Source organism: Silurus aristotelis, assembly GCF_946808225.1.
Source record: "Silurus aristotelis genome assembly, chromosome: 5".
In the NCBI taxonomy this organism is placed as follows: Eukaryota; Metazoa; Chordata; class Actinopteri; order Siluriformes; family Siluridae; genus Silurus; species Silurus aristotelis.
In genome coordinates this window covers 26,891,068-26,906,067 of record NC_139578.1, presented here as the reverse complement: position 1 = coordinate 26,906,067, position 15,000 = coordinate 26,891,068, and the positions used below count along the sequence as shown (strand labels likewise).

At 35.8% G+C, this 15,000-nt stretch overlaps 1 protein-coding gene across 13 annotated transcripts in view; it reads left to right on the top strand.

Moving 5' to 3' along the window:
• Positions 1–15,000, top strand: part of adgrl2b.1 (adhesion G protein-coupled receptor L2b, tandem duplicate 1) — a 143,173-nt gene that overhangs the window by 116,828 nt on the left and 11,345 nt on the right. For all 13 annotated transcript variants that reach the window (XM_083542572.1, XM_083542568.1, XM_083542569.1 and 10 more), the window contains 4 exons: positions 971–1,062; positions 5,464–5,632; positions 6,457–6,585; positions 9,614–9,710. In XM_083542572.1, coding sequence (XP_083398698.1) covers positions 971–1,062; positions 5,464–5,632; positions 6,457–6,585; positions 9,614–9,710 — 487 coding nt within the window. The remainder of the gene's footprint in view (positions 1–970; positions 1,063–5,463; positions 5,633–6,456; positions 6,586–9,613; positions 9,711–15,000) is intronic.

Here is a 15,000-nt window from a genome sequence, read left to right as displayed (position 1 = left end):
AAAGGGAAGTTTTTTCTTTTTTCTTCATGAAGTGTGATTAAATTCTTGGGGCTTTCCAGCAGATGGGATCCAGCGAAGCACAACCCGAATGACTTATCGAAAGCTTCTCAGTCTCATGGAGCCAAATCATAGGGTTGCCAGATCAAACCCCAAGTGGGACCTACGCAGTGGTGGACAGTAGCGAAGTAATTCATTACTGTATTTAAGCAGCTTTTTTTTGCGGATCTGTACTTTACTGAAGTATTTCCATTTGGGGAGATTTTTACTTCACTACATTTCAAAGTGAAATATTTAACTTTTTACTGCATTTTGCGAAATCAGGCGTTCCTTTTAATTTATGAGGATAAAAACTTAACCTGTCAAACACGCAGCAATCCACCAATCAGGGTCGAGCACGTGCTCTGTTTTACTTGTTTTGATTGGCACTTGGTGTGTCAACTAATCACCAACATACAGTTCAGCATCAGTTTAATAGCAAGCAGAACATTTAGAGAGGAATAAATGATGAAGATTTTTTTTTAATTGTTTTTGGGCTCATGATAATTGTAATAATATCATTCAGTGTTTGACTCATTAATATCATTCTATTAATAGATTTTGTGTTAAGAGCAACATTAGAGTCTTGAGAGATTCTTGTGATAAAAATGATAATATGAATATTATAGCCATAATAAATCATAATACTTTGGATACTTATGTACATTTTACTCAATTGAAAGTTTAAAGGAAGTCATATTTTATCTAGTGTATCTCCACTTTTACTCAAGTGCATGGTTTGTGTACTTCCTCCAACCCTGCTGCTGTGTCCTCAGACTCTGGGTTGAGAAAACACTCCTCGAACGCATTAAATGTATAAAACCATCTCTGAGTAAACATGTCATTGAAAATGATCAAGCACCATCATGGATTTCAGGGAAATAAAGCAACTCTGCTGTGTGGTCCACTTACTACGTTCTCGATGTTTTGACAGCTCAATCTGGCCTTCCTGGTCATGACCATGTACAAGATGGTGAAGCACTCGACCTCGGTGAAGCCCGACTCCAGCCGCCTGGAGAGCATCAGGTAGGATTGTTGTTTTATTCACGGCACAGTGTTTATTTTTTTACGAAAAGCACATCAGCTTGGGTTTTTTTCTCTCTCTCTATTTTACTTTAAAGGCTTAAACCTGGTGTTGACTTTTTCTCCATAAGCATCCAGCATGAATAAGAAATTTTTGTGAATTTGCACCAGGACAGTTCAAGGACAGGGTGAAGGTCGTGTCCTGGCGTAGCCTCCGGGATGTTCCGAAAGGGGCTCGTTTGAGTTTATGGGTGCAATTAGGAAAAGCATTAACCTTTTGTGCGGCGCAGTTAAAGTCGTTCGCCGGAGTTCTTGTAAACACCGTCCTTGTAAAATGCGAACAGATTTTTTCAGGTGGTGGTGGAGGTGGTGTAGCTACCAATTGAGATGTTTTTACAGGACACGCGCTCAGGGCTGCTTTTCGACTCGCCCTGTCCACTTGCGGTGCGTAACAGGAGACGGCAAAAAAAAAGAAAAATCCCCCCTCATGTCATGTCGCTGTAGCAGGCCACCGGTCATCCTGTCTCTAGGAAAAAAAAACGTGTCATTTGATCCAGATGAAGAGTTCCCGGAATGTCTCACGGTGGAGGGTTGGTTGGAGGCGGGGGGTCGTTCAGCGTCGCTGCTCAGCGTCAACTCGCTTTCCAGAGTGAAATACTGTCATCGGGCAGCACAGCTCGGTGGGCCTTCTTATCAAATTTGGGAGCCCGAGCGGATTTATTTATGGGCCTTCACGTGGCATTTAGATGTTGCACTGAGCTATTAAAATATAAAAAAAATCAACATAACGCATAACATTGCAGGCACAATGTGTTTTTAATTTTTTATTTGGGGGGTTGGGCAGGATTTAATAATGATAATTTTACATTCTGACATCCATATTCGAGGACAGTTTTTTTATTATTTTTTTTATTACTTTCATTTATTTTTATTTTTAAACGCCATGTATTTCAACAGCTGTTAAATATAGCGTATTTTATATCTAATGTATTCTGACTGCCTACGATTTCTATGATTTTTTTTATTAAATATAGGCGATTTATGAGTTTTTCGTTGGTTGCTCATGTGTAATTTATAAACCTTTACGCCCTCCTTTAAACTGTTGTATTTCACAAATACATTAATGTGGAAAGAAGCATAGTGCATGACTAACGCTCCGATTGTCCTACTGGGAATTCTTTGGCGATCTATTCCTGTTCTGGAGATTTTCCTCTTTTTTAACACCATCGGAGTTAAAAGCGTTCGAGTGTTAGTTATAATGCTAATAAATCTGACGAAATAGTCAATTGTGACATTTTTGGAAACGGTTACGTGATCGATAGATGTGGAGAGAAGGTGAAGAGGTTCATTTTTCCGGCTGGGATTTGTGCTGGGAAATAAAAAATAATAATCCATTTTTAATTCCAGGTGAATTTTACATTTGTGTTGTATTAGAATTCTGGGGTGTACAGTGAGTTCTTTTTGAGTTATAATGCTATTAGAGTTAAATAAATCTGGAGAATGTTGCTTTTCTGAAACGTGAATAAGTGCAAAGTAAATGTATCAGACATCTTTGGAACATTTAAGTGTTGAATTGCGTTAATAAAGATAGATAGATAGATAGATAGATAGATAGATAGATAGATAGATAGATAGATAGATAGATAGATAGATAGATAGATAGATAGATAGATAGATAGATAGATAGACAGACAGACAGACAGACAGACAGACAGACAGACAGATAGATAAAAAAATGCATGCATGCAGACAGACAGACAGACAGACAGACAGACAGACAGACAAACAGACAGACAGATAGAAAAATGCATACAGACAGACAGATAGATAGATAGATAGATAGATAGATAGATAGATAGATAGATAGATAGATAGATAGATAGACAGACAGACAGACAGACAGACAGACAGACAGACAGACAGACAGACAGACAGACAGACAGACAGAAAAATGCAGACAGACAGACAGATAGAAAAATGCATACAGACAGACAGACAGACAGACAGACAGACAGACAGACAGACAGACAGACAGACAGACAGATAGATAGATAGATAGATAGATAGATAGATAGATAGATAGATAGATAGATAGATAGATTCATACAGATAAAAAATGCATGCAGACAGACAGACAGACAGACAGACAGACAGACAGACAGACAGACAGACAGACAGACAGACAGACATAAAAATGCAGACAGACAGACAGACAGACAGACAGACAGATAGATAGATAGATAGATAGATAGATAGATAGATAGATAGATAGATAGATAGATAGATAGATAGATAGATAGATAGATTCATACAGATAAAAAATGCATGCAGACAGACAGACAGACAGACAGACAGACAGAAAAATGCAGACAGACAGACAGACAGACAGACAGACAGACAGACAGACAGACAGACAGACAGACAGACAGACAGACAGACAGACAGATAGATAGATAGATAGATAGATAGATAGATAGATAGATAGATAGATAGATAGATAGATAGATAGATAGATAGATAGATAGATAGATAGATAGATTGCCTTGTGGCTGAATGAAATCTCTCACGAGGAACAAACCTTATGGTCATGTCAAGCTTATGTCATGTAGTGTGTGTTATAAAATGCACTACTCTGATTGAAGAAACATATTCAGTTCTGTTTTGTCTCGAACGTTATGATCATTCAGCTCGTGCCCACGTTTCAGAGTCATAAAATATGAAGAAATACGAATGCTAACATGATTAATGTCAATCCCCCAGTGGGAAATTTCTATCCCGACATCAATTTTTAAGTCCCGATGAATTTTTTATACGTATTGTCACATCGTATAGTGTTTGCCTTGATTTTCATATAATACACGATTAAAATTTTAACCCATTAAACGTCCAGCACTCGTAGTTCCTCAATAATTCAGGAGCATATGCGCTTTAAGATGAATAATAAACTATTATAAAAATGTGCCATTTCCCACCAGGTACATTACATCGCTTTCGAATTTTTCGAAGTTTACAAACACGATCGTGGAGCAAATGATTTCCGGACGCACTTTTATTATTATTTCCTGCTAATAAAATAAGTTTAAAAACTTGCTTGCTTGCAGGTGATAAACGCGTGCTCCGAGTCTATTTACAAGGCGGGTGTAATTTTTTTATTCCGTAATATCACACCTTTTAGTGCAAGCAGAGGTTTTATGGTAATTTTTTATACATGTAGTAAATGGTGGCATTGTGCATTCAGACGTCTCGCATTATAATTTTAATGACATTTTGAGAAAGAGTTCTGAGCGATGCGTTTCTGTCTGCAGACACACTCGAGTCCAGCAGAGATTTGGTTTATTCATGTTGGCTTTTTTATACCTTATTAAATTCTAATAAGCATAAGAAGTCATTAGGTTTTGTTAGCCAAACTTTTTTTTTTTAACGACGAATCGCTGAGTCTTGCAGATTTGTGTAAGGATTGTTTTTTTGCTTGTTCGGTTATTTATTTACGGATGCTCACGTGCCATTTAGCTGTTGCGTCTAAAATATTGGAAATGCACACAGGCAGGAGGAAAGCGAGTAACAGCTTTGATTTATTTTGGCAGCAAACAAATCAATCGCAGTGAGTAAATAAAACATAAATCAGTGAAAATCTTCGAATCTGTCAGTAACTTAGGAGTGTGGTTTTATTATTATTATTATTATTATTATTATTATTATTATTATTATTATTTCTTTTTTATTGTAGTTGTAAGAATAATGTTTTTGTGTTATTAAAAGTAGTATTATAATATAACCAATATTATTAGTAATTATATTAGTAATTAATAATATTTAATTAAAAATTAGTTTTATTATGTTATGTAAATCATTATTATTATTAATATTATTAATGATTATTATAAATAATAATTCTAGCAAAAGTAGGACTATTATTTGTAGTGTTATCATTTAGTAGTATTATTTTTATTACTGTTGTTTGTATTATTATTATTATTATTATTATTATTGTAATTATTATAGATTACTTTATTATTTATTATTTATTCGTTTTTGCAGTGTTAGCATTATTAGTGTTATTGTTATTTTTATTATTATTATTGTAATCCATTTATTAGTTATTTATTTGTTAATATAATTTTTAATATTTTAATATATTTTTTTAAATTAAAATCTATACAAAAATAAAAAAGTTAATCTATTAGTTACTGTTTATATTATTATTATTATTATTATTATTATTATTATTATTATTATTATTATTATTATTATTATTATTATTACCATTATTTTAAATGGTATTATTGTGTTTTTCAGTATTATTATCAGGAGAAATGTTTTCCTATGTCCTTTTCTCCCGTTAAATGATAAGGGGGCGGGGCTTAACAGGATATAATGACGTCATGACGTTTCCTTTACCTGCAGGTCATGGGTGCTGGGGGCGTTCGCGTTGCTGTGTCTGCTCGGCCTCACCTGGTCATTCGGCTTGTTCTTCCTGAACGACTCGTCGATCGTCATGGCCTACCTCTTCACCGTCTTCAACACACTGCAAGGAATGTTCATCTTCATCTTCCATTGTCTCCTCCAGAAAAAGGTAAAGACCCCTTCACTGCTCCCTCAGCTACACTTAACAGAAACTGGGGCTCTCTGTCTGCTCTTGTTTCACCTAAGACACAGACCTGAATCTGTCTGTGGAAAAAAACCCGAAACGATCTCTCCGGGTCCTCGGTGCTGCATTTTGATTTCATTGTTTGTTTGTGTAATTTAATTAAGCAGCAATCACATGAGCTTATGCCTCGTGATTAGCTGTCGTGATTGGGGAAATAACATTAGCCTCATGCGCCTCTGGGGACTATTAGCAACTCGCTCACGTATAATTATTCAAAAGAGAAAAAAAAAAAAACCCTTCCTCGGTGTGATTGTGGTTTTACTTTTAAAGATGGTTCCAGGTCCTCCCTGGTATTCATCTGACCAAATCCTTACTATATATACTTAATAAAACGAATCTTGACGTTACAGCATCTGCCGTCTCGCCGGTGGGCCACGTGTAAGCCGGCGTGAGATGTGGCTGAGGGGAAACTTTTTTATTCCTTTCCTGTGTTTAATGTTTCAATTCATCAGTGGTGTCAAAACAAGCACTTGCCTGTCTGCTCCATTAGCTGTGGCCTCTCGAGGGTGAAATGAGCCTTTTTTGATGCCGAGTTTGCGCGCCTGCCTAAAAGAAGGTGCTCGATAGGCAAATGTCTTCGATGTCCTCTGAAAGGGTTTATCTGGCATTGATTGTGTCCAAAAACATAAAAATAAAGCCACGTTATGCACCAAATACTAATCGAATTCAAAGTGCAGTCTTTGTCAGTGTTTATGTTGTTATTTTATTCATTTTGTTAGTGTTGTTTGTTAATTTTTGGCTCCCTGCAGGTGCGAAAAGAATACGGGAAGTGTTTCCGTCAGTCTCAGTGCTGTGGCGCTTTACCCCCGGACAGCACACACAGCGTGGGCAAAGCCTCCACGTCTCGCTCCACGGCTCGATACTCCTCCGCCACTCAGGTAAAGCACTTAACACTCCGTCTTTTCATTTCTCCATCAGCGCCTGTTGTTGTTGTTCTGACAAATATGGATGTTTAGGGTTTTTTTTTTTTTTTTTTTATGGAAAAAGCCAGCAGTTCTCATTGTGATAAGTGATTTTGAGCCTTTGGGCCTGAGAGAGTTTTTTTTGCGCCTGATTTAATAAACGCTTTCTAAGATTTTAAGACTCGCCGAGATACAAATCGTAGAGGAAGGAAAAACACAGATAATGGATTTTTCTTATATTCCTAAGGGAAGGACGGAAAAAAAAAATAAACACAAATAAACACTACATCTGCTCCTGAAGTTTTCTCAGGCGTTTTGTGACGCGATTCGCTCATTCGAATTCTATTCTATCATATAAAAACGTGCACTATACACAGAACAACATAAAGTGAGATGGTTTTAATGACTGGTCGATAACATGGAAATAAATAAATAAATAAAAAGGGGGAAATAATAGAGTGTAAGAATAAGAATAGAATTTCATTCATTCATTCACTCCCGCTTATCCGTAATTCGGGTCGCGGGGGCAGCAGTCTAAGCAGGCCCCCGCCTTCGACTGCTGCCCAATCCTCACAGCACCGTCCCTTACGGTCCCTCCTGCAGGTGGTGAGCCCACGGGAAGGCGGCCCCACGTCACTCCGACGTCACGGACCTTGATATTTTCCTCGTAAGGGACCCCCGGAGCATAGAGGGTTAAGGGCCTTGCTCAAGGGCCCAAGAGTGGCAGCTTGGCGATACCGGGGCTTGAACCCCAGACCTTCCGATCGGCAACCCAGCGCCTTAACCGCGCCTTAATTGAGGAAAAAAAAATAGAACTGTGTTGAAACAAAATAGCATAGAATTTACAATATATAATTATAAAAATGTGATATAATTGCAGTAAAATCAAATGGAATTTACAGTGTAATGAAAGAATAGAATAGAATTGCAGGAAGAATGTATTTGTATAATAAAAATAAAATATAATTGCAGGAAAAATTTAATTGTATAATAAAAAATAAAATATAATTGCAGGGAAATAAAGTTTAACAACCAGTAAAATAAAATAGAAAAAGGTTTTATTTGTCACATATACAATGAAATTTATCCCAGAAAGCTGAGGTCAGAGCACAGGGTCAGCCATGATACGATGACCCTGGGGGCAGTTGAAGGTTAAGTGGCAGTTTGGCTGTACTGGGGTTTGAAACTCTTTCCTTTTAATCAGTAACCTAAATATGAGTTTGCGCATGACAATAAAATGATAAAATCATAAAGAGGAAGAAGAAAAGAATACAAGTGCGGTTAAGTGCAATAGAAAGGATTTAAAAAAAAAGGTGAATTTTACAATTTAAATATGGAGTATAATTTTAGGGAAATAAAAGAAATGGAATTTATAATATAAACATTTTAAAATCAAATCATAATGAAATATACAATATTGCAATAGAATAGAATTGTGGAGAATTGAAAAATGGAATTTACAATATAGCAATAAAATATAATTTTAGGGAAAGCAAATATAATTAGATTTACAATATAACAAAAATGGAATATAATTTCAAGGAAATTAAATCGAATTTATAATAAAAATCAAGTATAATTTTTAGGGATGTCAAACAACATAAAATTTACCAAAAATATATAATATAATTTTAGGGAATAAAATAACATGGAATTTTTAATATAATAAAATAGGATATAATTTTAAGGAAATCAAACACAAGGATATTTATAATATAAATATAATTTTTTTATAGACATTTACAATAAAAGAATAGAATAGAATTTTAGGGTTATCAAATATAATGAAATAAAATAAACAAAAAATTGAATATAATTTTAGGGAAATAAAATGGAATTTATAATATAATAAAATCTAATATAATTGTATAATTTTAAGGAAATAAGACACAATGATATTTATAATATAATAGAATTATTTTCGGAAATCAAATAATGACATTTACAATATAATAATGGAATATAATTTTAGGGATGAACATGGAATTTACAGTGGAAAAATAGAAAAAAACATTTTAGGAATATTAAATAACATGGAATTTATAATATAATAAAATATTATATAATTTTGGGTTAATCGAATCAAATGGAATTTCATATATATATTATTTTACATAATTCAAATACAATTGATTTTACAATAAGAATATCAAATAGAATATACTTGCAAGGAAATAAAATGAAAAGTTTACAGTAAAAACAGAGAGTAATAAGAAACTAAATTGAATACGGAGTACAGATACAGCGTAGCATCTACATCAGAAACAGCGCGACTTGTTTCATGGTTCATTCTAAATAGAAAATGCCACTTCCTGTTCTTCTATAATATTAAGGACGCACTTATTTGTTCAATCTTCCACATGGGTGAAAAAAGGTGTTTTATGGAGAACTTAATTTCTCATCCTGCGCACACCTAATCATTCTGTTTAAATGAGATTCCTTGTGACTAATTGTAGTTAGTATAATTTGCCAACGAACTGCCAACATTTCATTTCCCTCATGCGCTTAATGGAGCTGTTATCGAATCCGCCCCCTTCTTCGTCGATAGAACACCGGCGTCATCAGCGTGACTCTTTCCACACACCTGTAGTGTTTTCACTGGCGTTAATTAGCAGCCGTGCGATTGTACAAGCTCGCCGTAATAGAGTTCCTTACCAACCCCGGATTTCGCTAAATAGACCCCAGCATGGTTTACGCTATGATCCGTCTTGTAGCGCCGGCCCTGATACGGTGCCATATTGTTAATGCTTTTCCCTGAGAGCGATTATGACTTTCATCTGAGTTTAATAACATCTGAGGAACATCTCAGCCATTAACGTGAACACGATCGTTATTTGTTTATTCATTTCATTATTAGAGTATTTCGGCGTCCCGTTCTCCTGTGCCTCGCTCCCGAAGTTTGCGAGGCGGAGAGCGGCACGATCGCTGTTACCTTCTGCTTGTTAATTAGCTCCGATTTTTTTTTTTACACGCTCGTAGCTAACGCCATGTGTCTGTGTCGCAGAGTCGTATCAGGCGGATGTGGAATGACACGGTGAGGAAGCAGTCCGAGTCTTCCTTCATCTCTGGAGACATCAACAGCACCTCGACACTAAACCAAGGTGAGCGTTCTACCGCTCTCAAAGACAAGATTGACGCTCGATAACTTCACTTTTGATTGACTTTTGTTTGTTTTTTATGTGTGAAATAAAAGTTTGCTTGAAAAACTTACTCGCGTACATGCTAGCAAGCAACAATCAACAAGGTCGCCTCTTGTGGGCGTGGCCTGCCTGTCATCTATTTTAATCAAAAATTTAAACCGCGAAACATTCGAATTTTCAAATGTCTTGCTCGTGTTAGTTGTTCCACTGCACAGCTGTTTTCTCCAAGCTGATTGGTCGGAAGGTGCGCTAATCATAAAGCTGCACATAGATTGTTAGTTTCTTGTTGTACCATGAACGAATCTCGATATGACTTGCGCTCATCCTAATATGGTATTGTTTCTATAGTAACCCAGATAAACATGGGTTTCATATAGAGTCTGGTTCCTCTCAAAGTTTCTTCCTTTTACCACCTCAGGGAGTTTTTTCTTACCACAGTCTACACTCATTAGGAAGAAAAATATTAAATTATAAGTACCAAACTTATATGCACTAAACTTATAAATTATTTATACAACTTTATAACCTTCATCTCATTATGTAAAGCTGCTTTCAGACAATGTCTATTGGTAAAACTACTATACAGATAAAAATTAAATGAGCTTAAATAAGTTTTTGCAATATTCAGGTGCTTTGTAGAAGTTTTGGCTTTCCGGTTTATATATATATATACAAAACTCAACATAGAGCATGAAGACAGAATATTTTTAAAAATGTTTTAAAGTAATTGTGGTGTTTTAAATTACGTAAAAATATCAGGGCACCACTCTAAAATGTTTCCACACGGACGGTTTTAATTGCTGGATGTGTGTATCATGGTGAATTGTGGTGCATTGAAGGTTTTAATTACGCCTATTTATTTATTAACATTTGTAATAAAAAAGGTCAAACAGAAATGCTGCACTAATCGCGCGGAGAAAAAAATGAGTGGCGTTAAAATTGCGTTTCAGTTTGACAGATCTAATTTGTAGTAATATACGGTATGAAGATGGCAGTGGATAAGATGTCAAGAAGATAACATGGAGCTCTAACCTGACAACATTCTAAAGCATGACACAATATTTAAGGAATGATTAGTAAATGGTAATAAGCAAATTGCTGTGGTTTGAATGGAATAACAAAATTTGAACGATCCTGTTAAAAACAAATAAAGAACTGATACAATTAAGGAAGGATTCAGATAGACCAGAGGTTTACCAACAGTGGGCCATGGAGAAGTTTCCACCGGGTATTTCGTTTTGGGGAAAATGCCTATAGATATAGCAATGTTTTTTTTTTATTATTAATATTTTTAACTATCAGCTACTATCCAACTTTACATATGGCACATACAGTAGAACTCTCAACCCCATTTTTCACTACACACACCCCACACATCAAACCAGCCAATCCACACGAATATCAATCAATCATCAGGCTCAGAATACTTTACTGAACACATAGGGAAATTGTTGGGTTGCAGTTGCTCACAGTTAAAAAATTAAAGTAAAAAAATAAATAAGAATAATATAAGAAATTTAAATAAAATCTACATATTCAGATATATATATTGAGCATGTATGCTGTATATTTTCAAAACGAAAACTGGTCTGCTGTGCACAAAAGGTTGGTGACCCCTGGGCTGGATGAATGAATGAACAATGAGGCTTTTCTTTTATTTATGAGCACTGAATCTGGTTGACACGAAACACTAGCAGGTAATAAAATAGGGCAATAACGGATCATCTGTGCCATGGCTTCCAAACAAATAATATGAATTTATATTGTAGTTGTATTCTAATTGGCCCAGGATCAATTAAATCTTAATTGTGGTGTGGATCGTTGTTGCGTTGTGGTTAAATCTGAACTGTATGCTACAGAATTACCTGTTGATTGTCACTTGCTAGCGTGAGACTTTGTAGAAATTGAATTGCTTTGGGGTAATTGAGTGATTAAGATGGATTTCTGATCAGATGGTTGTGAGATCAAATCCCAGCACCACCAAGATGCCACTGTTGGGCCCCAGTGCAAGGCCCCTAACCCTCAATTGCTCAGTTGTAAAAATAATATAATCATCATTCATTAGGCCAAATGTCATAAATGTAAATATCAATTCCAGTTACTCATATTCTAATGATACAACCTTGAAGATCACAATTTAAATCTAAAGTATTCAAACCTAAAATGTTTCTTTTGACAAAAAAAACAGAACCCCACAATTTCTTCACATCCTCCAAGCTCAGCGTTTCATGCAGCATTCGCTCATGTAGGCTAACGGAGCTCCTTGTTAAAGATTTTGATGCAGAAACTTCTGAAAAGGTTTGATGTTTTATTATTTTTCGATTTGAACTGCAGACATAACAGCGTGAAAACATGTCAGAAGACATTAAACGAAAAATAAAACAACCCTCTTGTTTGTTGACGTGTTTGAGCTTTTTAAATCACATGTCAGACGTTTAAAAAAAACGTCCAGTTTAAAAAATAAATAAATAAATGAATAAAATAAAAAAAAAAACAGATCGATCAATTATTTAGAGCAAGCAGGAGTGTTCGAGGTGAGACGGCAACGTTAAACTTTAGACGACCCGCTCGCACAGTTTCTGTAGTCACACTGGTGTGTGTGAGGAATAAACTTCTGGTGCTTGAAGGTGGGAAAAAGGTGGGAAAAAATTCTGTCCATTGAATGTTGGTTTCTTAACTTCTCCGACAAAAAAAATAAAATCACCACAGGATCATCATGACATTCTGAGAAATACAGCGTCAATATCTTACCATTTTGACTTCGCCCATTATTCGGATTTATCCCTATTGGATTCTCAATTCCGATTGGTCGAAAAGTGTTCATTTATATTTAAATGCGTTCACGTCCTCGTTTCTATAGTAAGATCCCATTATACGACAGATTGTCTATAAACATGCTCATGTTTGAACCCACAAACCATCGATTGATTGTGAATCAGTCATACGATCAGAGATGTTTATTTGTGATTTTTTTTTGGGGGGGGGGGTTCAGTGCCAGTGGCTTTGCATTCAGAGTTAAAATACTTCCTTTATGTTTTGAACCATGAGAAAGTCTTCAGGTTTATACATTTAATGGTTTCTTGGTTTAAAAGGTCTGTGTTTTTTGGGCCTGGGAGTATAACAAACTGAGTGATTGTTCTGGATGTTCCACATAAATATAAACTATAAAAAAAATTACACCTTGTCTTCCGTAATAAATGGAAAAACTACTCGCTGTGCCGAACGAGGAATAAACGATACAGGGTATGGTGGTTTTGTAAAAACGAAAAGGTACAGCTTCGAAATGTGTTTCATTTATACCTCATGCCTTCTTAATAGTGTTCAGTCAGGGTGCACGTGTGTATTCGGTTCTAGGTGTTTTTGACAAGGACATAATGGATTGGATTGTAATTAATATAAACTACAGCGTCTGCTCCAGTGGATTAGGATGCAATGAACAGTTTTTCATTCAGTGAACAGCTGATAACCTCAACATTTATATAACTATAATCAATGGACATTCGGTGTCATCCGGACGAGGTTTCCACTGACTCACACAAAAGACTTATAAATTACAAGAGATACGTGTATAGGGACTAATTTCTGATATGATGATTATTATGAAAATTTATATTAATCTTATTATCTCTGTAAAGCCGCTTTGGGACAAAGTCTGTTGTTAAAAGCGCCATACAAATGAATTGAATTGTATACGTTCAGGTAGAATCTCACAATTGTATATTGATAAAACAGTGAGCATTAAAAGCCCTTCTTTCTCTAACTGTTTATCTCTCTCTTTTTGTCCGTTCGTAAAAAAAAAGGGGTTGTTATATATACCTTTTTAAGGAATATTAGCTGAAGATAACATACAGAACCCACTCATTTCACTTCAAACCTAAAATTTCTTTGTGCTGTTCTCACTGCAAGTCTGCTTTTTGGAATGTACACTTTAATGGTATTAATAATAGTTTAAAAACATGAAGCGCGATTTCTTTCCTTCTAATCATCTTGCAGAACCGTTTTCAACCTCGAGCTATCCCTCCTGCTTCCCGAAAAAACCCGAGGCCGGTTTTATCTCTCCTACTCTCCATCATAGCAACTCCTCGAAATGTCTTTCTTTAACCACCGAATACGATGGCACGACTCCATATCCGTCTCTCTAATCCCACGATCCTTTCCTTTTCATCTCACCACGCTGTCATAAAAAGAAAAATCATCCAAGATCTTTATATTTATATATATATTTTTTAACCGGATCTGTCAGACTCGGTACAAAGATTCAACTGTTGACCCAAAGCACATGCTGACCCAACAGCATTACAAGCTGGCAGCACTCATCCATCTGTTCTTTCGTTCAGCGCTCCATCATCTCGCAGATGCACATCGATTTTGATCCTCGTCCAGTTCAATGTAGAGCGATCAGACTTTGTAGAAAGGTTCGTGTGTTGACCCGGAGCGCAGAACCACATTTCATACTGACGGCAGTCATTTCTTCAGACTCTTCCTTCCGTCCTCTGTGCCAAAGAAACCCATTGATTTCATTGTTTTTTTTATTTTATTTTTTTTAAGTTATAACCACCAAACAACTACAAAGGAAATACAAGCAGTATTGCTTCAAAAAAAAAAAAAATAGAATCTACAGCCTATGTAATAAATGCACTTAAAAAAATGGCTAAAATGTTTCCAAACTGAAACATGCAACTGAAGAGAATTGTTAATTCAGTTCGAATAATTTTCATATGTAACAATGTAACAATGGGCATTGTCTCAAAGCAGCTTCACACAGCTAGAGAGGTTCTATAATTTCATCCTGAACCGTGACGTACCAGCGCCATTTGGATCCCACTTCATGTGGAGTTTTGACATTAGACCTCTTTGGGTGGTATGGAGAAGCTGGTGTTGGATCTGTGATGATCTGAAATGTTGATCTATTTTATGAGTTGCTCAGTAGCTCCTGGTTGCATAATCTCAAATGACTGTATAAGACCGTAGAAAGATCATTACTCATAATCTTACACTCCAGTGCTCATGTTAGTTCTCACTCTCCAGTGTTCTGTATTGTTTAAAGACTACAATCACACTCTTGATGTCACCCAAATGAGGATGGGTTTTCATTTTGAGTCTGGTTCCTCTCAAGATTTCTTCCTCATAACATCTAAAGGGAGTTTTTCCTTGCCACAGTCACCATGGCTGCTCATCAGGAATAAATACACATTGTTCACCTTGACTCTTAAATTCTGTAAAGCTGGTTTGAGACAATGTCCGTTGTGAA